Genomic DNA, 22,419 nt, shown 5'->3' with positions numbered 1-22,419 from the left:
AATGAATCAGAACAGTGCTGGTGCTAATGTTTTCCTACACCAGTGAAGATGCAGTAACTACTCCTCATTGAGTACCTAGGCTACTTTAATATGCTTGGTTACCATGCAGTTGAGACTGTGTGGCAGATGTGCAGACCATAGCAACAACTCTGCAGGTAGAACTGACAGACCTACAGTTTTTCATCCAAATGGGAGACAGATCAAACTGCTGGTGAAATAAGTGGGATTTTGCTTTTGATTTCTGTAGAGAGCTATGACATGCCCTTGTCTGGAGATTTATTTATCCTGTTACAGGGAATTTTTAAAAATACCTCAGTTCCAGAAGTCATAGAATGACTGGTACAGACTGTCACAGATGGGCCAGTGCTCCAATCTAGGCTTCTTTACATTTAGAAGACTCAATGGTAAAATAACTGCAGATATTGCCATGAAGAAAATGTTGGGTTGTATTAGAGAGCCATTCCTCAGTTCTACACAGAATTTCTTCAGCTCCCTTCATTGTTCAATATTTGTTTTATGATCATCAGGAAGGTTATTGTAGAAGCCAGTAATGTTTCTCATGGGAATGTAGTCAGAACCATAACCCACTAATAAACGTAAATTAGGGTATAGCTTGCTTTAACCTCACACTAGAAAGCAGGAAAAAAAGAAAGAGCCCAGAGAATATATCTCTTGAAATAAACTTTAATTGCTGTAAAAAGGATTGTGAAAGAAAAATAATGTGTAATTGAAAGAGCTTATGGATAACTTTTATTTGCACTGGAAACATAAAATAGATGTCAAGAAGTGGAAAAAAAAAAAATATAAGGGAAAGATTAACTGCTTCAAAGTCATTAGTTGACAGTGTGGAACTTTAGTCTGAATAACACTTAAAAGCATGATAAAAAGAGTTTGGGTAGTGTAATGGCGAGCAGAGGTAGTAGAAGGATTATGGAAATCTCAGTAATCAGTGCTATTTTTAAGTCTCTTCTCAAGTTAATGATACACAGTACATAATAGATTTCATTTTTAAGAGAAAGTTAGTTTTGCATTCATGGCTATGAAGAATGTATTTGAACCTTTCTTTTTAATACTTCTACAAGGCAAAAGAAAAATTTGTGAGTTGTGGGGAAGACAGAGTTCAGAAGTCTCGAATGGCTCAAGTTAAGTTAACAATATTTGGCCTTATATATTTTGTACACTGATAAGGCAATAGGCAAAATGGGATGTTTATCCTTATGTTGTCTTTTGAGAAAGAGAAGGAGCAAATTGCTCTGCTTTTGGTTGATGCCACTGGTCAAGAAGCACAAAGATTCCCAAATCAGTAATATATAAATGTTATACTTCTGGGTAATCCCATTTTCTTTTAATGAATCCACTCCATTATAAGACGAAAAGACCTCTGAGTGTAACTTTCATTATAACAGGCTGTTTTATGTCTTTTGTTTCTACAGCACACTTTCACTTCTATCCACGCTTCACACACATACACACACACAGAATTTTTGTTTTCATTATGAGAAGTCTATAATTTCCAAAATTAGTACAAAAATCTTACATTAAAAAAAAAAAAACCAAAAAAAAAAAAAAACCACCAAAAAACTGGAAAGTAATTTGCATAATGTGTTTGTATATAACTTAGGGCTGGGTGTTTCATAGAAACTGAATTGTTGACTCTGCAAGACAATGTATGTAGAAACGATGTCTCACAGTCCTTCAAGTAGGTGTTCAAAAAGCTTTTCTTCCTGGTGTCTGTATTTAAAGAAAGATAACCCCTGACAGAGTTGTTGCTCCACTGCTGGTTCAGTGAAAGTGATTATCGGTGGTGCCTATCCATAGTGTCAACCTCTGTTAGTTTAACTCTTGCTGTATTTATGAGAGGGGAGGTTGTGAGTGTTGTATATCTTAACTTGTTTAATTCTGACAAAACAGTCTCCACGCTACAAAGCAATCTTTTTAACCACAAGCCAACCTATTTTTGTTGAAGGAATATGCAAAATACTTTGTTCATATTTGCCTCTTGTCTCATGTAGTTTACCTGATTAGCTGCTGTTAGAGAAGATGTATTACAAATACTCATTCCTCAAGGCAAGTGAAAGGAGTCTCTTGTAACCTCAGTAATGCTATTGGGAATATATTTGACCCCACACCTCCAGTCCTGACATTGTTCAACCATATCCCACAACTACTGAATTTCAATTATTTGCTCAGAAGAGCCATTCATAATTGCCTGGTGTAAGCCTGCCTTTAGGATGCAAAGCAGAAAACAATGAAAATGCTACACTGGCGAATTAGAACAGCAGTACTTAAATGTATAAATTTACTGGGCCTCTTTTCACAGCTTTCTCTTTCTATTCTGAGAGGCCTCAGCCTGGTGACATCAAAGACAGGATTATGTGAAAAGATAAAAACTTGATCTAATGTCCATGTTTGAAGTCATGAAAGTCCTCTTCTCACGAAGCCAAAATAACCCTCCTTACAGCACAATGAGCTAGGGTCCAGGTGCAGGGGGGGAAGGTTTCAGCAAGGCACTGGGGATATCTCAGAAGCCAAGGAGTTGTACATTTAGCCATAATCTTCCCAAATGTGCTAAAAGATTGTATATAGGCTTTGGAAGCTCTGTCCTGCCAATTTATATGTTAAATCTTTCTTTTAAGTGAAGAATGTTATCATGCATGTGGTTGGATTGGCGTTTAATGAGAGTTTAACCTGTTTCACCTATTTATAGGGAAATCTACATTATGATACGTGTGGAAGATAAAAGGAGTGCTGGAATACATTGTCATCTAAGTACAATACAATAGCATCTTATTAGCTTCCCCATACACAGTATTTCCAGTACACTTACTGCAATGTAGGACAAAACCATGGATTACAATTGCTCCTCTCAGTGAAGAAGTCTTCCTACATTCAAGTATTCTCTCACATGAAACAGTCTGCTCTGAGTCTCTAAAAACTGACTACAAAGTGCAGATTTACACCCTCTAAAGATGTTCAGGCCCATGCAAGAAGACTCTTATTTTAACACACACATGTCAAAATACATGCCCTCAAAGATCCTTGCACTTAAAAGAGTGAAACATCCGTTCTGGGCCTAGAGAGCCCCAAACAAGCCAAAACAAGTGCTTCTATTCAACCTGCAATGTATGCCAGTTTCTAGAAGATTTTATAAACATCAGCTGCTAGTAAGAATGTTTGCCATCTGGAATGTCTATCTGTAGCATCTATCGTTCTAAAATGCAATTCTCTTTTTCCTGGATTTTCAAACAGTGATTGATTTTCACTAGCAGAAAAGATAGAGAGACATCGGTGTATCTAATCACAACTATAGACAATCAGAAGGAACAATGCTTGTAAAAAAAGAAGGAATTAAAATGTCACTCACCTGACATTCCTCACAGTTTCGACTCCTGTCTTGAACAAATTGCAATATTTTTATCATGCTCGATTCTGCTCCAACGGTGGGAGATGATTTATCAGTGGATTATTTGCAATTACTTTGAAATAATATATTATTAAGAATATTACTACTGTTTTTATGTACCTTTAAATTATATGCTTCTTTTTTTAAAAAAAAAGAAACAGATAGAAGTATTGGGGAAAAAAACTGTCCACTCATTCTGGCTTATGACTACAAGCTGAATATCTTTTAAGATCATTTTTCTTTCTCCCACTGAGTCCCAGTCATTAATTACATCCTGCCTTTTCTCAATTGTAAAAGGTTTAGAATTGGATACTCTGTTGAATGGAAAGCTTTATTAGTGCAAGCTTCATGGAAGAACCACCAGGACCATTTTTGGTAAATTAGTCCATTGTGGACAGGGTTGTTTTGAGTGTTGCTTCATGATGTAGGACACAAAAATTAGTGCTTGTTCTATAGGCAGGTAGGATATTAACTAGATTTCACTGAGGTCTTAAATCATTAGAATATGTATTTTATTATGATCTTACTGCTTAGACAAATTGTTTATCAAGCTGACCTTACAGGTTTGTATTTTTTTCCAGTCTAGCTTTCACGCAGCAGAGTGATGTTAAAATGATTGGATAACTACAAAGAAAGGTTTTCATTACTTGATGGTGGTGGGAAGACCCTCGTAGAAGATTTTCAGGACGTAAAAGGGGAAGCAACTTTAATCCTGCAAGAGGCCCTTGAGCCTTCTTTTGGCATTTGCAGCTCTGGGTGGTCCAGCTGAATCCTTTGTGGTCACTAGGGTCCCCCTAAGCATGTTGATGACAATGCAATTTGTGGAAATTCTTGGGATGAGGGCTTGTTGGAGTATTCAACAAGCTCTCAGCATCCTTCACTGCTTCTGTGCTGTATTCACGCTCCCACCATCCCATATTTTGTCTGTGTTTTTGTGCACTGAAAACCTTCTCTACCAGATGCAGGAGCAGGAAAGTTTTGCTAAGAAATTTTATAATAAATGAGATTTGGTTGCACAGTCCAGAATAACTGGGTAGTGCCAGTGCTAGAGTTGAAGTCAGTTGCCTGATTGGTTTGGTGAAAAGCAACAAAAAAATGACATCATCCATTTATCCAGGGGACAAGATGCAGACATCTGCCAGCATCAGGACCTCCAGGCACAATGACACAGTCCTTCCAGGGAGCTGGAGCTCCATGGTCCCTGGAAATGGGTAATGCTAATTGGAAACCACAAAGCTCTGAGAGGTGAGGAAAACTGATTAGCAGGCTTCTCTCAGTAAAAAAAAAAAAAAAAAGAAGGGGGGGTGGAGGAGGGGGGGGAAGGAAATACTTTACACATATGAGGCTCAAAGAAAAATAAGTAATTTGTCTGAATTCAGTCTCTGAGGCAGTGCTGGGCCCAAAGCTTGTTTTCAGAAGAGTGAAAATGGATTTTCCTACTGCTTTCCAAGTACAGTTACCAGCAACGCCACAGAGTTTTATCAGTGCCGTGTTTCATTCCACAGTCCTTCAGTTGTTCTCATCTGCACATTCCTGGGATTTAAAAGCAAATTAACAAAATGAAACACTCTTCCTACAAAAAAGAAGAGGAGCTTGCTCCAAAGGCATCAACCAATATATGTGAGTTTTAAATACAGACTCTGACCCTGCTACCAGAAATCTGTGTAAAGTTAAGTTTCCTTTATTTCTGCTCACCTGGATAAAAAAACAAAACAAAACAAAAAAACAAAACAAAACAAAAAAAAAAAAAAACCAAAAGAAAAACCCAAAAAACTATAGTTCCTTTTCTCTTGTATTTATCTCTGTTCAACATTTGACATATAAAAAATTGATATAATTTCTTTAGTGGGTAGACTGAAAAAAATATACTTCCTATCTTCCTTACAAATTCTCAAGAAGCGAAAATGTTACAGGTATGTTTTATTTTGACTTATCCCTTTGCTATGATGGTGCCTTTTTCTGAGGAGATTCTGCACTGTTTTCATCATTTGGGCTGGTGGGTTCGAAAGTGAAGTGTTTCTATAAGCACCGCATCAGTACTGAAAAGTTTGAGAACTGTTACAGAACTCTCCAAATGTCCTTGCTATACTGAGTAAAAGTAATTGAATCTTTGCTTTTCATTATATCCACCCGAAAGGTTTGAATAGAAACTATGTCAATCCACTTTTCCTCTCAGCTTTTCTGTGCCTACTGGAGGAATTATCACCTGGATGTCAGCGACCTGATTAATTATTCAATAACATTTTAAAATCAAAGAAATTTTGATTGTAAAAGCACCTTCATTTGCAGCAATAATTAATTCTTTCAGATGTCTTCAATGTGCCCTCGTAAACTGATACTGAGTAAAAGTCATTGAATATCCCTTGCATATTTAAGAGCCCAAAGTTTCCTCCTGCACAGGCTGAGAATTTTTCTGCTCAATTCTAGTTCCCTTTGCGTGTCATCTGCAGGTGTTGTATAGAATCTTCAAAACAACCTTCCAAAACTGTGAGATTGAAGTAAGCATTTCACCAAGCACTGGCAATATTGGAAACATTCTCTGTGAAATTATGTTCTTGCATTAAAGTCTGGGTGAAATGTTAGTGATTTTAGATCTTGAGTTGTTCTTTAAGTTGACAGAATTGTTAAAAAACTCTAAGTGTAGGAAAAGTAAAACTATTAAAAGAAAACCTGTTTACCAGTCTTGCAACATTTTTAGTAATTCTTATTTATAAGAAAATGTATCTCTTATGCAGCTAGGATGTTCTCTTGTGTAGGATGAAATGGATTTATTTCAGGCTGCATAGGTAGTTTTCTTGACCATGTTAAGCGATGGAAAATGTACAAGAGAGTTTGTTTTCCTTGTTTGAATTCCGTGTAAGTAAATCTCTGGGCATTTGACTACCAGAATGAAAAGCTTGTTCAGAAGAAGTCAATTTGCCTCCAAGAGAAGATAGCGCAAACTAAGAGGAGGCTTTGCAGCTGTACACCAAAATATTAATGTTAAAAGGATATACCTTTACTGAGGAGTTGCCTTTCAATAGTGGTCTTCTTCTTTCTGCCTTCTGCCACAAATACCAACTCCCCACTTCAGGAACTTACAGAAAACTGGTAGTAGACACTGGATGGCTGTGAATCACTGCAGTGATGTGGTTCTACTCTAATTTGTGGCCAAACAAATGGAGGACAGTTCTAGGCAGCTTTTTAAAGATTCAGCAAAGCAAAGGAAAGTGATTGAGTTCAGCAGTTTTCTTGTTCCTGTCTCACAAGGAATGTGTGTTCATGATGCTTGCTAGGCATGACAAGGAAAACTAAATCTGTTGGCAGAAAGCTAAAAGTCCCGGTAAAAATTATTCTCTCTATGAAGAAGACATAGAGTATTGGCAGCTGAAGACTGTTATAACTACTGCTAAGGCATTGGTGATCCTTCATGGCAAATAGAGAATTAGTTACTAAATTGTGATCAGAAGGTAGGAAGAATTCACTATCAAAGTGGAAGATTATGAATTGTAGGGTAGACACTTTTGAGTTAAACACCATAGAGATGGACATGTGATCAGAAATGAATAAAATTCTGTGAAGTTAAAAAATCACTATGCAGGGAAAGAATAAATGGGGATGATAAAAAGAATATTGTAAGTATAATAAAGATAATAGAATCCATGAGATCTTGCACTTTCCTTCTTGGCCTTTGTATTCCTGCAAACTCACTGAGTTTTCTACTCACCTGTTGCAAAGGAGATTCTTCTCAGTTGCTTATGTCTGGCAAACCACCTCAAAACTTTGTTACAAGATCCAAAATGCATGAATTTAAGTGTCATGTTACTTGATTTCACACTATTATGTTCTATACCCAGACCCTTCTGTGAAATTCTAACCTCCCCTCCTTATAGTGAGGATTTCCCAGGCACCATGCTAACAAACTCCTTACAGAAGCTCTGTTCAATATTCAGTTTATCTCACAACATTTATTTTCACTAAAAATCAGTTTTCAGAGAAGAGCATTCTGTGATAGCTTGCATTTCCTCTTAAATATTTTAAGCATTAAATATATTAATTCTATTTATTTATTAATTTTTCTTAATTTTATTTATTTTTATTAATTAATAAATACTGTATATTTAGACTTATACAGCAGCATATTTGTTTTAATTTCCTTTACAATTCCCTGTCCTTCAAAACAAAGTCAGCCTAAATGACTGATATTTTCTATGTATTCTCCCTTCACCTCCTTCTGGAAGTTTGTGCATGAAATTTACTGATGAAACAGGGATGCATGTTCAAAGCACGGAATACACAAAATGTAAAATCTGGAGCAAGGCTGATTTTGAATCTCAGTTTAAACGCATATTTTCAACTCAGTAGTGCATTTGTTTGTTTATTGGCATTGACCACATCTTTGGTTTTTAATTAGTATGTAACAGATAACATTAAAAACAACAGTTTCTGTAAGGAACTCAGTTAATTCAACTTGCTTTCTGTTTCACTGGTGTGACTCATGTACCTTTATTTCGAAGATGTATCCCTTCTTCTTGGTTGTTTTTTTTTTGTTTGGTTGTTGGTTTTGGTCATTATTTCTTTTGCAAACACTTGAAGAAGAAATCATGCATTGATTCATTTTCCAGGCCTCATCCTAACAACCCCATCCAAGTTAAAAAAAAAAAAAAAAAGTATTCTATGATAACTTGCCAGCAATGTGCCATGTATTTCCTTTCAGGGTCAAGTGTACCAAGAATTATCTTCATAAGAGGTCAATAAAAAATCAATTAACTTAACAAAATGTGAGCTCCTAGCAGTTGCAGATAGACAATTTATTAATCATAGGAAGTATCACAATAATTTTCAGACTTAGTAATCTCTTATGGTTTGGATTCATGACAACAAGAGTAAAATGACCACAAGGTTTAAGAAAACTTAGATTTCAAGTCTTAGAGAGGGCTGAAACCCAAATCACACATCCTACATAAAACAGTATGTTAATATTAAAACACAGATGCCAACTACAATCACATTACTAAATTCTCTTACATTTTTCCCAGCAAATGATCATTTTCCAGTCACAGATCTATGGTGCAAGCAAATATTTTAGTACATAAAAAATACATTTTTCTACTTTCTTCCTGCAGTTTTGTCCAGAATTAAACACTGATTGAGCTTCAGATTATTACGACGAAAGAAAGTCCTGATCCACACTGGGAGTTTGCTTTGTGTTATGTACAGTTAGGAGACTTTTTTGCTAGAGTGAAAACTGACAGTAGATAAAAATGAACAACCTTTATCAGTTAAAAAACTGTTTGATTAATAATTTATTCACTGGGTAGCACTGGTGTTTGGCCAAAAAGGCTACTTTTTTTTTTGACATCAGGGGGCTGTGGGGGATGAAGAATATCATTTTTTTTTCTCCTTTTTTGTTTGATTGCTTTCAGCTTAGTCTCTGTATTTTTGTCCCTGTAGTAGTTCCAAGGACTGTCAGTGTCTATCATCCAATAGTTATCTTTATGCATAATATAACAAAAGTACCACGTATTGTGGTCTAACACCTTTCCCTCAAGTGCTTTGCTATAAAAACATGGTATTATTCCTCACTGAAAATTAGTGCCTCTCCCAGTGTAGATTAAGCATTTGTGAAAGTCCAGAGAAATATTACAAAACCGTTGTACATCGTGGATATCAAATGCATTAAACCCTACATTTTAAAGCTCTATGAAGCTCAACATTAGGGTCCTCTCATTTATCACGTGTCATAACTTGACCATTTTCTCCTCAGACCAAACAGGTGTGTTGTTTTTTTGTTTTGTTTTGTTTTGTTTTGTTTTTCACTAGCTCTGCAAGCAGAGAAAGAGATGTAGATTTAAGCAGTACACTGACATGGATGCCTCAGACATGCATAGCACAGACATGACCAGTGTTGCAGTACCAGGACACAGATATTCAAATTGCAGAATCATAGAATATCCTCGGTTGGAAGAAATCCAGAAAAGATCAACGCATCCAAACAAATGTATACCTGACTGTATGCCCCCGCCTTCCATGCTGAAAAGCCTGAGCCTCTTGCATTCTACTTGTACAGAAGATGTACCTTTGATTCTCTCATCCGATTCTGCCTCCTGCCAGCTTTAATCAGTCTGCAATTAGGTGGAGGAGATCACCAAATTCCATGATGCGTTCAACTTTACTTAGGACTTAAACAGGAATGTTATATTTTCTGTTATGTTCTTTTCTCATTACTTTTTTTTTTTTTTTTTTTTTTTTCCCCTACAGCTAGCAAATACTGAGATAATATATTCTTAGAGACATCTACCACAACATCATAAGGATCCTAATTTCAGGATCTACTATTATGTACATAAATCCCCATGCATATCTGTTTGCATATATCAACGAGTTTCACCTTCCATTTACCATCCTGCAACTCAGTGCAGAGGTCTTTCTGCAGCTCCAAATTTGCCAGCTCTCCTTTTTTATTGATCTGGATGACTTAAGATCATAAAAAACTTCTCTATATTTTCCACGTCTTCTACTTAAAACAACTATGAGCTTTTGGGATACTCAACACCAATTCATGTGGTACTCCACTGTGAAAATTTGGCACTTTTTCCACTCTTTCCTTTCCCATCCTCATCCACCAAGTATTTTCTCCAATGGCTGTTGGACTCTGCCTTTGTGAAAAAGATCCCAAGTCTTACTCAGTATTTCACAGAGGTTACATTTATTCTTAAGTGATGGCATGACTCCACTCTACCTGCCATTCTATATTTGATTGGCATTGGTACGCAGATATGAATTTGAATCTTTTTTGTGCTGAAGAGTTCTTGAGCTTCCTTTGGAGGGCCTGAGAAGTGCTCTAGTAATTTGGCCTTCTTGTGTGGGCAGCAACAGCAACCACATTGTATCAAATAAAAAGGAGGACCACAGATTAACAACACAGATTCAGGATAGAGCTTTAGGCAGTTAAGATTTGGTATTTAGCATATAGAAGTCTAAAATTATACCTAGTTAATCTAACTAAAGCTGGTTATTCATACCATGTGTTCAGAAAACTTGGACATTTCCAGAATGTCCAAAATCCAAGGTGGAAGATTACTTTTCAAAACTGAGATTCTTATGAATTTTGAGAACTTACAGGAATGAGCATATCTTAAAATAGCCTTTACAAACAGTGACTTAATATAAAATCTTACACCAAAAGGGAAAATTGGATCCTACAAACCCCAGCAGACTTCCCAGATCAATTTCTGGTACGAAAGACTTCAGTTCTCAATCAAAGGAGCCTAGAATTCCTCAGATAATATTGGTAGTTACATTGCAGCAGGTGTCACTGAGCTCCGAATTCACTCAACAGAGAGAGCACCGTATATCAGACCATAAACACTTTTATTCTTGCAATCTTACTGCCTTTGCTTGGCTGTTCTTGATATGTGTGCCCTGTGGACTGATAACATGGTGCCATGTTAGGTGTATCACACAGGAACAAACTCTCATAAGTAGAACTACTCTTCATCGTGTTAGCTAGCCACAATGAGCCAGAAATACCGGGAGGAGGATTAACTTCTGTTCTTAGGCCACCATTCTTCTAACAATCTCTCAGCTACCTTTGGCAGTCTAATGGCACTAGGACTAAGCTTGCTTGTCTTTTCTTTCCTGCATCTGCTTCTTCGGGTTACAGCCATCCCATCTGCTCCCACCCAGGCTCAGATACCTACTCTTTACAGAGCACAGATGTGCTTTATTCTGAAGGCAAGTCGTTTCTGCGTGTATGGCATTGGGAAAGCAGACAGGCATAAGTCTGTGAGCCTGATTTCTTGTCAAGTAAAAATCTTACCCTACTCCAGTTTACACCTGATTTGTTTTGTTTGTCTGGAGGAAAGAGTGCTATTTTATTTTCCTAGACTTTATACTGTCATCGGTTTTTGAGCAGCGACTCCATGGGATCTGTTTTGTTTATATTTTAGGAACACTGATCTTTGAGATTCAATGTCGTAACAATACAAAGTCTTCGCTTGGAGTCGGGGCTCTTAAAAAAATAAGAGATAACTCACAGACTATTTAGACTCACCTCCCGCTTCCTATATGCTGCCGCCTGCGCGAAAAATCTGTTCGGACGGGCAGCGTGGCTCGGCGCATTGCTCCGCGAAGCTCCCCCCGGAGCCCCCAGCCCGCAGCCGGACCCCTACCTCCGCCCGCGCTCCCCGAAGGGCCCCGCGATGTCCCGCTGCCCGCACGCCGCTTCCCGGGTCATTATCCTACAGTCAAATAAAGTTTTCCCTACTCGTTTTAGCAGATTGCCGAGAATCTTCCCAGCTCTCCGGAAGCATCTCGCTTATCCCTGGGGGAACTGCTGCGACTTTCGCTCCGGGTTTCCCATCTCTCTCGCCCCTAACGCCTTTCGGAGGGGAAATCTTCTTTCCTAGGGTTGCTTCGGAGCGCAGAGGGCGGTGGACACACCTAATCATATCGAGCCATGCAAAATTAGTGCAATTCGCGACCTATTTGGGAGACTGCTTTCTTTATAAGCAAAGAGTTTTAGCAGCAGAAATACCGTCTCGGTTTTTCTTGCCTAAAATGGAAGACAGCGGGGTAAAGAAAACGTGGAACACTGTTTTTAATTTTTTTCCCCTTGGTGATTTCTTTTGCTCGGTTTATCTGGATGCAAAACTTTTGCGGCAGTTGCCCTGACTGTCCAACTTCCGAAAAGCCGTACCTACCCGTGCCTCTTTAACAACATTAACGCACAGCATTGCCTCGATAAACTGCAGTTGCAACACCAACGGTGCTTTCCAGGGTCGGGGGTGCTCCTGCGCAGCCCCCACCGGCACCCTGCTATCCTCGCGGAACGTCAAGAGCCAGCACTGAGTGCGGGGCTCCCCGGAACCCCACACCTGCTTTTCCCACCTAGTTCCAATGCGGAGGAGGGAACCGCGACACAGGGTCACACCCGCTGCCCCGCGTGAGGCGGGGACGTCTTGGGCAGCGACTGAGACCCACGCCCGGAGAAAGCCGCGGGCTCTGAGGGTTTTCGTCCATTCCCTTCCAGGTTTGTCGCCGAGGAAACTTTTGTGTCGCCTAATCTGTCTGGGGCGAAAGGAAGTGAGCTGCAAGCGCACGTCCCTTTCCCGGCTCAAAAGGCGAATACTGCGGAGAGCAGCACCAGCAGAAGCAAATGGACAGGTGTGTTTAATGACCACTGGGGTTCAGCAAGGTGGGCAGCAGCCGCTACCAAAGCAGCCGCCACTCATCAACCAGAACACCGCTCTCCTGCTTCCTACCCCCCTGCTCTGCACGGACCTCCCTTCTGTCGGAAAATTGTTTTCACTAAAGTGCTTTTCCCGAAGAATTTTTAATTATTTTCTCTTTATTATTATTTTTTTTCCCCATCCAACAGATTTTTGCGTTCATGTTCACATGGAGAAAACGCCAAGCGACGCACAAAGAACAGAGGTGTCCGTGAGCAGCGAGGCGCGATACGACAAGCACGAGCTAACCGCGAGTGGCGGGGCTGGTTTCATTCTAAGAGCGATCGGGGCAGCTCGGGTACGGACTGCCCGGGAGGTCACACTGCTGTCCCTCCCCGGGAACGACCCTCACTGAGATGGAGTGTGGAAGCGTGAGGGGAAGGACAAGCAGCCGATAGCTAAAGGGGCCCTCCGACGTCAGTGCCGTTGTCATTTAAATCCCCACTAATTAATCGAGCAGCTCAGAGCTCACTCGTCAAACGGAGAGCACGTCGCTCCCCGCGGCCCCGTGGCGATACCCGCGTGTCGGCCGCCTCCTTCGGAACGACACCCCAACCCCGCTGAGCAGGTGCTGCTGGAGGCAGAGCAGAGAACGGCAGAGCTCAGAGGCGGCTTCCCCCGTCAGCTGCTCCCGTCCCACTCCAGGCAGAACCCGGCCCCGCTACCCCGAGTCCATGAGGGGAAACTCCGACAGAAGACCCGGCCGCTCCGAGCCCCTCCTGCGCGGTCCGACCCTGACTTTCAGCATCAGCGCTCTGTCACTAACGATATGTAACGACTATAAAAGCTCTTACCTGCGACCTGGCTCATATAAAATCTGATTGTACACAACACAAACACACACACCGCAGGGCGCGGGCACCGGGCCCCGCGTGTTCCCCGCGTCCCCGTCCCGGGAGCCGCCCTGCCCCCGGTCCCGGCCCTTAGGAGTGCACCAGGACGGAGTGCAGAGAGCTCTTGCCCTCGGAGGCGGCGCCCGCCGCCTGCTCCAGGAGCGCGGCGGAAGCCGGGGAGGCTGAGGGGCAGAGCTGCGAGGAGGCGACCGTCAGCGCGGGCATGGAGGGAGCCGGCTTGATGGGCACAGGCACGGCGGGCATGGTCTGCGCCGGCGGATGGCAGAGCGCCTTCACGGGCACCCCGAAGGGTCCGTAATCGGGGGACACGGGCACGCCGGACACGGGGTCCATCACCCCGACGTGGGGCCACACGGAACCGACCACGCCGCTGGGCACCGGGTAGCCCAGATGGTGCATCACGGAGGCCAGCGGCAGCCCGCCGGCCTGCAGCACGCCCTTGTAATCTCTGCCGATGATGTTCTCGATGGCGAAGGGATGCTTGAAGCCCGAGGGCTGGCTGCCGCCGTAGGGCGAGAACTGCGGCAGCCTCCCCACGGCGGCGGCAGCAGCGGCGGCGGCCACGGCCGCCTCGGGACCCGCCAGCCCCGGCACCTTGCCCGGGGGCGGCGGCGGCGGCGGCGGCGGGTGCGGATGGAAGTAGTGAGCCATGTGCGGGCCCCCGGGCGCCGGCGACTTCCCGGGGCCTCCGCTCGCCGCGCCGCCCGCCCCGCCGCCACTTCCGCCGCCACCGCCCCCGGGCAGGTGGTGCTCGGGTCGCAGGACCTTGAAGCGCTTGCGGCGGCGGAGGAAGCTGCCGTTCTCGAACATGTCCCCGCAGTCGGGGTGCAGCGCCCAGAAGCTGCCCTTGCCCGGCTGGTCGGGGCGGCGCGGGATCTTGATGAAGCAGTCGTTGAAGGAGAGGTTGTGGCGGAGCGAGTTCTGCCAGCGCTGCGTGTGCTCTCGGTAGTAGGGGAAGCGGTCCATGATGAACTTGTAGATCTCGCTCAGGGGCAGCATCTTCTCGGCCGAGTGCTGGATGGCCATGGCCGTCAGAGAGATGTAGGAGTAGGGCGGCTTCTGATCGCTGTACGAGCTCTTCCCCGGCCTGGGCATCGCCGCCCCGCCGCTGTTCTTTCCCAGCCGCTGGCCCAGGCGCCTCGCGGCGGGATGGGGACGCTGTGTCCGGCGCTGCCCTGACCCGCCGCCGCTTCTACATCGTGGGTGCTGCCCGCACGGACCTCGCGAGACCGCGGCCGGCCCGCGAGCTGAAAGCTCAGCTCCCCCGGGCGGCCTCGCCCCGTTCCCGGGCCGCCAGGACGGGAGGGACGCAGGGCAGGGGCAGCTCCTGTCCCTCGCAGGTGTTCCCCCTCTTCTCCGGGAGGCCGCCGGCTCGCTCGGGCGTCCCCGCTGCCCCCTCGCACTCTCCGCTGGAGTTGATGCTCCGCACTCACAGAGGGCTGGGGAGCACGAAATGACCCCGAGTCTCTGCAGGGACGGGAGGAAGGAACTCGGAACGCCCCGCTCACCGCTCAGTCCGGCGTCCCCAGAAAAAGTTTTCGGCAGAGGCGAGCGCTGGCGGCTGCGGGAGGAGGCAAGAGGGGCGGCCGCGGCCGCGGCTGTGTCGGGGCTGCGCGCGGTGCGCGGTTTTGTAATGCTGCCCGAGCCGGGAGACCCCCGCGGCTCCTGCTCTCCCGCTATCACATGACAGTGGCTCAGGGACTTGGCGTCTGGCGGAACGGGAGCGGGAAGAGTCTCCCCGGTCCCCTCTCACGCTTCCTCAGCGGGGCGCGGGGGGGGGGGGGGGGGGGGGGGGGCGCGGGGAGGAGAGCAAACGCCACGCGAGGGCGAGATCCACTTTCACAACACGGGGCTGGGAGGGGCAGCTCGGGCAGGGGGCTCCCCCCCTCCGCCTCCCGCAGCCTCTTTTCACCCGCTCCCGCTCCGCACGGCCTCAGCTGCCGCCCCGGGCGGCTACGCAGCACCTGGAAGGGGGGGCGGTCGAGGCCTCCCCGCGCCCCGGGGCACCCGAGGGGACGGCCCTAAGGTGGCCCTGGGAACCAGAGAAGAGAGAGGCTTTCGGGATAATTTCTGAGCATCCTGTTCATTGAGTTTAAGAGGCTGTGGGAAGCCCAGCACAAACCCAGAGAAGAGCGCAGAAAGCACAAGCGCTGCTCTCCAAATTGTTAACATCAGTTCCCGGTACCGACGCGTGTGGCCAGCGGGGAGCAGCGCCGGGCCGCCGCGTGCTCTGCCGTGCGGGCCATCCTTTGTGAAGAAATCAGTAACCAGCTCTACAGTTCACACGCATCCTCCGGACCTTGCTGCAGCGGGCAGCTAGAAACAGGGAAATGTGCTCTATTCGTCTCCGCTGGAGTTGGGGGGGAACCCTGCCCAGCACAGGCAGCTGTTAAAGCCAAGTCAGAGGGATGCTATAGGACGTGCCGGCGTTAGGATGATTGCTCGGGCTTTTGTTGGCTCAATAAATAAATTAGCTGAAGGAGCCCTGCGATGGGAGCCCCGCGTCCCGCTCGGCACTGACCCAAGAGGCCAGGCCTGCCGGGGCACAGGCGGCGGCCGCCCGGCTCTGGGGCGGCGGAGAGCTCCGGCCGTGGCCTCCACCGGGCAGGCTCCGCGGGTGGGAACGGCAATCGGGAGAGGAAACAAAGCTAAAAAATCCAATGTCTACCTAGAATCTCTGACAGGAGGATGAAGGGAAAGACTGATCTAAATTCAATAGTGTTTCCCCTGACCGATGGCAGTCGAGGGAAAAGCGCAGCCAAAGGGGAAGAAGGAGGATAAGCACTCGCTGATGCAGTGTCGGAAAGGCAGGTTTCGAGAGGACGTGCGTGCTGTGCTGTAAAATTTCCAGGTGTTTGTCTGAAGCATTCGTTTTGTCTCTGGGAATTCAGGGGTCGCTCCCGACGGCTGCAGCACTTGAGCCCCGTGTCCTGGGGAGCTTCCTCTGAACTGCCAGCACTGGAGAAACCGGCGCTCGGGTCTCTCTCATCATAGTCCACACATTTACAAAACATTTTCTTCACCTTTTACTGATTAACCCCGTTTTTCTCGATTGAAAGCCCCGTTCCTGCCCTCCAGTTCTGCCCAGAATCTGAAAGTCACAAGCTGCCTTGCCTCACCTCGCCGGTTCGTAACTCGGCGTTCTCCCACGGATGTGTGTTCAGGCTGATGCTCTGCAGATTAACCCAACTTCATTTCTCTGTGCTCTCAGATTTTCTTCTTTTCTCGGCAGAACCGACCCAACCTAAGAGCCCGGTGAGACCGAATACGCACTCTTTGCACTTGTTCTGTTCAGATCCCTTCTCAGAGCACAGCTCCCAGGGACAGCAGCCGCCCCTCCCGCGGGACGAGGAGTAGAGCCGGCTGCGGAACAGCCCCCCCTTGTACGGATCCACCGCAGGCACGGCACCGGGAACGGCCGATCTGACATTGGGCTGCCCGGGAGAGCACTCTTCAGACGAGCCCTTCTCATTCCCAAACCAACCCTTGCCCAGTTGTTGGAGGATGGCCGTCAACCCGTCCGTGTTGGGCGGACCCGGCAGCATAACCGCGGGGTAGCGGTTCGTCCGCGTGCCTGGGAGAGAGGCTGTCCCGTTCCGTGCATCCTCCGAGGCTACCACTCGGAGAAAGCCGAGCCGGGCAGTGACCCTGACAGCAGCAGGCCAGCTCGGTTTCAGGGGTTACTATATACAAACGATGCTCTGCAGCTGCCTTGCAGCATCCCCCTCAATGCATCTCCTGCTGACCAGAACGGAGAAGTCACTACAAAGTTGTATTGCCCTCGGGAAGCTGCTTCTCCTACTCACAGCACACAGACAAAAACTCCCCTAGAAGCTTTCCAGACAGGGGACGCATATCTCTCCTTTGGCCTCTTTGGCTCTGGCTTAGACGCACCTGACCCGTCCTGCCTCGATCCCCTGACTAAGTCTTCGTGGGAGGGGGTTAAAAAGGCACAGACTGCAGGACCTAAGGGTGCGTGTCCTAAGGGAGGAAGGCAAAAGCCGCCTCCCAACCTCCTCCCTCAGCGCTCAGCCCATCCTGTCGGTTTCAGCGGTGTACCGTCTCTGCCCTCGGGACAGGCAACGAGAGAGGGAGCCGCGCTGCCTCACCGCCACGTTCGCTTTCCTCTGTCCGCGCCTCCTGCCGCCTGTGTTCTGCTGATGGCCGCCATGTGCTGGCGCCCACTCAGCGGGGCAGGCAGGCAGGGAGGAGGGCGGTCACGCTGCGCTTTCAGGTAGAGGTGCGCGGCTGCCCCGCTTTCCCCTGTGCCCGCAGCTGACTCCCGGGATGTCAGAACACTGCCCAGACGGCCGCAGAGCGCCTTTAATTCAGTGAGAGAGCGCAGCTCCTGCTCGCCGGTATCGGCGCACCGCCGGCAGAAAGTTTGTCGGACTCCTGCAAAGAGTAATAACAAAAGACTGTTCATCAGCAGCCAGGTGTCATGGTGCAACTCTTGACAGCAACCGTCTTCCTTTTGAGCCAGCCAGATCTGGAATACATTACATTAATTAAGTCTTTGGTGATTTAGCCTCCTTGGAGAAAAGTCCAACAATGTAATTAAGAGCACACCGGCTATATTAGGTATGAATATTCAAAACAGTGTCAATTAATTAGCCAACAGATCTACCTCACCATGCCTCGGCAGCCCCTCAAGTCCTCTAAGACGCGTTTAAGGGGTCATCGGCAGGGAGGGAGGAGGAATATTAAGGAGAGGGGCGGCCGACCTCTGCGCTGCCCATAAGCGCTCCCAGACGACGGCCGTCCGTCGCGGCCTCGCGCTCGCCCATCCGCGGGCGGAGGGCACTGCGGTGGGTGCGGGGCCCCGGGGGATGCGCGGGGCTGATCCACCGCACCTCCGCTCAAACACGTTAGAAAGATAAATATTAAATCTGCTACCACAAAGGGAGCTGTTAAATAGATACTAAGCTGATCTGCATAAAAAATTAATTAGGTAGTTTTCTCAGCATCAAACTCCTGGACAAATAACTACTTGTAAAGTACACCTTCTGGGCATTGGGAACCATATGCTAGAATTAGAGTTAATTGACTAATTACATAAATTAGGCGTTAATTTTGCAACACATCAATTATAAAAGATATATCAATTAATTTTGCATAAATTAAGAGCGGAGCCCCCCAAAACACCAGAGAGGCTGCTGCAACAAAACATGCGGAGAGGGGAGAAAAACAATGTTTGCGTATTTGGAGATTGCAATAATAATTTGTTCTGCTCTGGGCGCAGAGATTTTCTTAAGGAAAAACATCCTTGGCAATTAAAATAGTCCTAAAGACCACTTACGACGTGATCATGCGTGCACCAAGGCGAAACAGACCATTTAAATCAATTAGAATTGCTCTGATGGAAAATGGGAGCTTGGCAATGACAAAGTACTGAGACATTAGTAATCACAAATGATTTAACATCCGCATTAAATGCCTGACTGGGTAGTATGGGTTATTTTCCTAAGTCAGCAGGGTGCCCGTAACGAAGTTATGTCTCTGTATCCCAAAGTAGACTTTGGCAACAATTTCACACACAATTGGAGGAAATTAATTTGACACCTCTACACCCATTGCAGACGGTGCAGACGGGGACCTGCGGAAGGGCTGGGCAGAAGGGACATACCCCAGTGGGCCTGCGGCCTACCCACGGTGTGGGGCTTCCTACCAGCCCCCACCTTCCCTTTCAAACAATCTCAGGGCCAGTAAGGCTGGAAAAGACCTTCAAGATATCCAGTCCAACTGTTTACCTACCACCACCATTACCCACCAAGCCACATCCCTCAGTGCCACATCCACACAGTTCCTCAACACCCCCAGAGACAGTGGGTAACTCCACCACCTCCCTGCGCAGCCCATCTCATTGTCTCACCACTCTTTTGGGGAAGTTTTTTGTTTTCTTTCTTCCCAAGTGGCTTTAAAGTGCTACTGAGTTTGGGCTTGCTGCGCGTCAGGGGTGCAAAGCCACTCCTGGGCTCTGCCTTCAATCATTTAGTTCCATGAAATATTTCCTGGGTAAGGGAAACGTACATCACATAGTTAGTCAGAAATTATTCTAGAAGTTCATTAAATCTCATCTGGGGAATTTAAATGAACTCGAGTAAGTAAATTAAGTGCTGAGTTAATTAAGTTGTTAATTAGTTAATTAACTGTTATGTTTTTAAGTGATGCCATTATCAAACTGACATAAATTTCAGTTTAATTTCCTACATATATAAAGTCTTTATGAAACTGTAAAAGCTTGGGGGCTTAATTCTTTCTGCAGAGTTTTGCACCAAATGCTAACATATTCATGGTACGGTCTTTATTAATTTGGTGGTGCGGGCAGTTTTAAAAATCATTTAACTATTTTTTTTTTAAACAAGTTTTTTGTTTGTTTTGTTTTGTTTTGTTTTGTTTTCCCTATCATGTTATTCCATCCTGGAATAAAATTTCAGAGATGCATTAAAATGAAAGAAGATGATGGAAATCTCAAAATGAACTGATGTTTTTGGAAAAATTGACCTCTTTTAGGATGGCTTCACTGCAGCTGACTGCAGAACATTACAGTCTTGTGCATGGAGGGTGTGTGGCAGTCCTGAATTGTACTGGCCACACTCCACGGCATTGCTATAGAAGGTTGTAAGGTTCCGAATGGACCATTTTAGCTTTGTGTACTATTGCCCAGCTCCTCAGGTGCATGCATCTATGTTTGTGCACATACACAAGAGAATCTAAGAAAGACAGAGAGTAAGAAGGGTGACTCTCTCTACTCTTGTTAGAGGAAACATTGAAAGAAGTACTCCACAAATGTGACTGTTGTAGCTGGGCCTGACATGCCACAGGGGCCCATGAGGTTCCTGTCTGTCAATAAGACCAAGAACTCAGGGTTTTAATACAAAGAATCTGGATGTCCCCTCTGGGTAGGGGGGTCTACCTTATTTGTATTGTGCCTTACACACCTTTTTGTAGTGTGCGCTATTTGTAGTGCGGCTGTTTGTGAGTAGCCCAGAGGCTGCTTCTGGGTCTTGGAAACACAGAGAAGGGTTTTCAGTGTTGAGTGCATGAAGAAGGTTTTAAAGTAATGACACCAATCTATAAGAATCCTCAATTCTGCCAGTTTATTCTATTTTCAATTATTTTATGTCTGATCATTCTTTGTAAAGGTGTTCTGATTTGTTTTAACCCAATATATTGACAGGAGTGCATGCCTCTCCACAGCTTAACATCAGCTTTACACCAGTTCATCAGCTTGCCCATGTTGCACCATATGGTGCTCAGCTTGGTCAAAAACAACAGTTACATCAACTCTTGGCTTGAGTTCCCATGCGCTTTAAGTCCAAAACTAGGAAATCATACAAATTATAGCAGGAGAGACTTAATAAGTTTGTTGCCAAACCAATGCAGATTATTCCCTAAAGGACATTTCTGTGTGTTTTCTGAATTCTAATTTAAATGACTTGAGCAACAGATCTCCCTGTTTAGAAGGCTGTTTGTATAAATTTCATGGTCAAGAAGATTTTCCCACTTTGCTTAGGGTAATCCTACTACTCTTAAATATGCTCTGCATGTCATGCTAAGTAATACTTTGAATTCTGGCATTTATGGCCTTCAGATGCTTGGTGGTGTTTGTTATATCCCCACCCCTAGACAAGGACAGTGAAATGTAAAAGCACATAACATGTCCTTATGCTTCTTTCAGTATGGTGCTGCTTGTTTTAAATACTGCTTCCCCTGTTTTTGTTTTGTTGTTTGGTTTGTTTTTTTTTTGAATTGTAATTCTGCTGGTGACGCTGAAGAATTGAATGAATGACCTTATATATCTGTATGGTTAATAGAGAAATGATTTCTCTCTTTTTGTAGTAGGAATATTCTGCCTGTATGGGTCAAACCACTGTATTAGTTTCTCTTGCACTACCTTGAATCATCCGTAACTGCCTGTAATGTTGGTTGGAGAGCAAGTTTAGAAGAGGTCAGCTTGACATTGCTACTAACAAATTTTTCTTTTTCTTCTTTTGTGGAAATGATTCTTTTATATTAGAGGCTCTGCTTAAAAAGCAACTTCATATAAAATATGTTCTGTAATAAAAAAATTCAAACAGTTTAAGAAAAAATACTTTCAATGCTCCAATAATTTTTTTATGAAGACAGAGGAATCTTGCAGTCCTTAAAAATGTCTGCTTATTCTGAACCACAGTGCTTTCTGGGGCATCTGATACGCTTCATGCATACAGCTTAGGAAGAAGAGGTTGGAGAACACTCATTCTTCCTGTGGTTTCACACAAGCCAGGAGTAGTGCCTCCAATTTATTCTGTTGATCCGTTTTGTCAGAGGTGGATATTGGTGGTATGGCAGCAAAGGCTGAGCCTTCTCACCAATATTCCATTACATGTTGTTGTGTGATAGATGGCAGCAGAGTGGCAGTCTGACAAATGGCATCTGACATGGAGGAGTGTGTGAAGCAAAGTTGTGTCACTGAGCCGCTCTGTGGAAAATATAGCTTGCACTGACGTAAACTGACACTTGCTGAAAGTTTGTGGATGTGAGCACAGTGAGCTGGTGGGTGGTACATTTCAGTAGTGATGATAGCAACAGTAGTTCACCTTTGTTGGTGCATTGTAATGAGCTCAGCATGCAGGCTCTTGTTCATTCCTGGTGAAAATGCATAGCTAACAGTAGTAACTGCATTCAGAAATGATATTTTGTTGCTGAGAATCTTCTCCATCAAATACTGCCATTGTACTCTTTGTATTAGTTGTAGCTTCCATGGAAATAAATAGGAGGCATTACTTTCAGAACAATCTATGTGCATGCATATCTTGATTTGTATACACGAACATGGATGTCTGCATACGTCTTTGTGTAATACCTAATATTCGTGTGCAAACACATGTAGATATTTGATGTATTCACAGAAAACAAGGTATTTTATGCTGTATTCTACTTGGAACAGCACTGTAATGACATTTTT

At 45.1% G+C, this 22,419-nt stretch overlaps 1 protein-coding gene across 1 annotated transcript; it reads right to left on the bottom strand.

Annotated features, from left to right (window-relative positions):
* Positions 1-11,561: 11,561 nt before the first annotated feature.
* On the bottom strand, positions 11,562-14,754 carry FOXB2 (forkhead box B2). The gene has a single exon (XM_032441467.1). It carries the CDS (start codon positions 14,562-14,564, stop codon positions 13,539-13,541), a length of 1,026 nt encoding a protein of 341 aa, XP_032297358.1. The 5' UTR covers positions 14,565-14,754; the 3' UTR covers positions 11,562-13,538.
* Positions 14,755-22,419: the final 7,665 nt, after the last annotated feature.

This window comes from Coturnix japonica, chromosome Z (assembly GCF_001577835.2).
Source record: "Coturnix japonica isolate 7356 chromosome Z, Coturnix japonica 2.1, whole genome shotgun sequence".
Classification (NCBI taxonomy): domain Eukaryota; kingdom Metazoa; phylum Chordata; class Aves; order Galliformes; family Phasianidae; genus Coturnix; species Coturnix japonica.
This window is presented reverse-complemented; position numbering and strand designations above follow the sequence as displayed.

Excerpts from the sequence above, each read along its gene's own strand:
- FOXB2 (XM_032441467.1), bottom strand. The coding sequence starts at position 14,564 with ATGCCCAGGCCGGGGAAGAGCTCGTACAGCGATCAGAAGCCGCCCTAC.